A 1,914-nucleotide genomic window follows, 5' to 3' on the forward strand; every position below is an offset into this window, starting at 1 on the left:
AATTGGCTCCAGGAAGTCGTGATTGATTTGCCGCTGCAGTTCGGCAGGTGCATTCACGAGGCCAAAGGGCCTACAAGTGTACTCCAGCTTGCGAGTGCGGGTGTGGAATGCCGTTTTGTGCCTGTCCTCAGGGTGAATTGGGATCTGTAAAAAGGCCTCAGCGAAGTCAAATGCTGAGTATACCGCTGAACCCTGTAGGCGGTCGAGGATTTCGTCCACTCTGGGCATCGGAAACTTCTGCTTCTGCTTCACTGTAATCTTGTTGAGGGGCTTGAAGTCGACGCACATGAGCCACCTGCCGTCCTTTTTCTTCGCCAGCACGGGATTGTGCCCAAAGGCGCTAGTTGAGGGCTGAACCTTGCCCTTTTTCAGAAGTTCGTCTGCCTGCCGCTCAATTTCCTCTTCCGGATGCGGGGGTCGCCTGTACCGTGAAACAAAGCTTGGGGCTGAGCCTGGGACGAGTTCGATGCGGTGCATAGAGCGTTAAGCGGGTGGCCTGCCCGCCGGTAGCTCTTTGTTATTGAGTACATCCGAGAACTCTTCCTTCAGTTTTGCCCACTTCTGCCGTTCCTCGGGTGATCCAGTTAACACTGGATCGATTCCCCCAAAACTGCGGTCTTTGCCAGACCATCATGACGGAGTGCGTGGGTGCCTCCGTTATTCTCTTCGGTGCCTCTGCACGGCGGCGAAGCTTCGTCGCTCCCCTTTTCTTCGGACACAGTCTCCACACCTCGAACCATAGAGGATGCAAATGCCGTTGGGAGCGCTGAGAGGTGCACTCTCTCATCACTTCCAGGCGGAATGACCTCTATGGCACAATCAGAGGAACGCATTTGCGCCTTCCACTGGGTCACCCACGGCATGCCTAGGATTATGTCGTGGTGAACAGGTCCAACGTAGAAGTCCCTAGTCATAGGAATGTGCCCTGTTTTAGAGCTGATGGAGCATTTTACGCCCATAGTTCCGCCGATTCTAGTATCCTGCCTGCCATCTGCGAAGCGTAGCCTCAGAGATTGTGCCAACGAGTAGACCGGTAGGCTGCATTTCCTTACTGCGGCTTCCGATATCATATCCATTTCACATCGCGTATCGAGTAGGGCCATTAAATCCTCTCCGTTTATTCGTACTTGTACAAGTACTGAATTGACTGGAGGTGGGTCTGTAGGTGCGGCCGTTATCTCGCGTGGCCCCTTCACTGCGCCGCACGTTCCGTAGGGGCCCGGGCGTTTCCCTGCTTGCTCTGTTTGTTCCCTTGACGGCGCTGTTCGGGGTTTGGTCTCAGTTGTTCCCTAGCCGTTTTCATAAGCCTGCAATCTCGAAATACGTGACCCGGTTTACTACAGACGATGCAGGTACGCCGTTCAGAGTCTCCGTCTTGCTTTTTAGGTGGTGACGTCGCCGTCTGCTGACGGTAGCCGCTTCTAGCCCCGTGTTTAGCTGGCTTGGTGTTCACAGCCCCAATATCCATTGGTTCCAAATCGGGATTGTTCCCGTGCCCGCTTTCTTCCTTTTCAGCTAAGGCTGTGGGTGTGGCGTCTTTCTTTTCCATTCTGCGAAGGTATTCCATCATGCCAGCAAGTTCCACTTTTTCGCCCCTCATTTCCCTGTCCATGACCCAGCCAGACACTGTTTGCCACACTACGGGATCCATCCCCTCTATAAACCATTGGTAGTGGAGCTCCGCGGCCACCATAGGACTTCGGTTCACCAAGGACTGGTATTTCTCAATGTAGCGCTCTACTGACAGTTTTCCCTGTTTAAGCTTTCTCAGTTCTGCCATAGCCTGCTCGCTTGCGGACGTCGGGATAAACCTGCAACGTACCGCGTCCCGGAATGCCTGCATGGATCTGATGTGCTCCGGGAACGTGGAGCCGTTGCATAAGTGTAGCCACCATCGCCGTGCGTCCCCTTCTA

The 1,914-nt window shown here is 54.2% G+C and overlaps 1 protein-coding gene across 1 annotated transcript; it reads right to left on the reverse strand.

Moving 5' to 3' along the window:
• Positions 1 to 584: 584 nt before the first annotated feature.
• On the reverse strand, positions 585 to 1,780 carry EMH_0087490 (uncharacterized protein; the record flags this gene model as incomplete). The annotated part of the gene is made up of 2 exons (XM_013501163.1): positions 585 to 1,195; positions 1,411 to 1,780. The coding sequence occupies 2 exons, from the start codon at positions 1,778 to 1,780 to the stop codon at positions 585 to 587; spliced, it is 981 nt and encodes a 326-aa protein (XP_013356617.1).
• Between the last annotated feature and the right edge of the window lie 134 nt (positions 1,781 to 1,914).

This window comes from Eimeria mitis, genomic scaffold, assembly GCF_000499745.2.
Source record: "Eimeria mitis Houghton genomic scaffold, Emh_scaff6441, whole genome shotgun sequence".
NCBI classification, from domain to species: Eukaryota; Apicomplexa; class Conoidasida; order Eucoccidiorida; family Eimeriidae; genus Eimeria; species Eimeria mitis.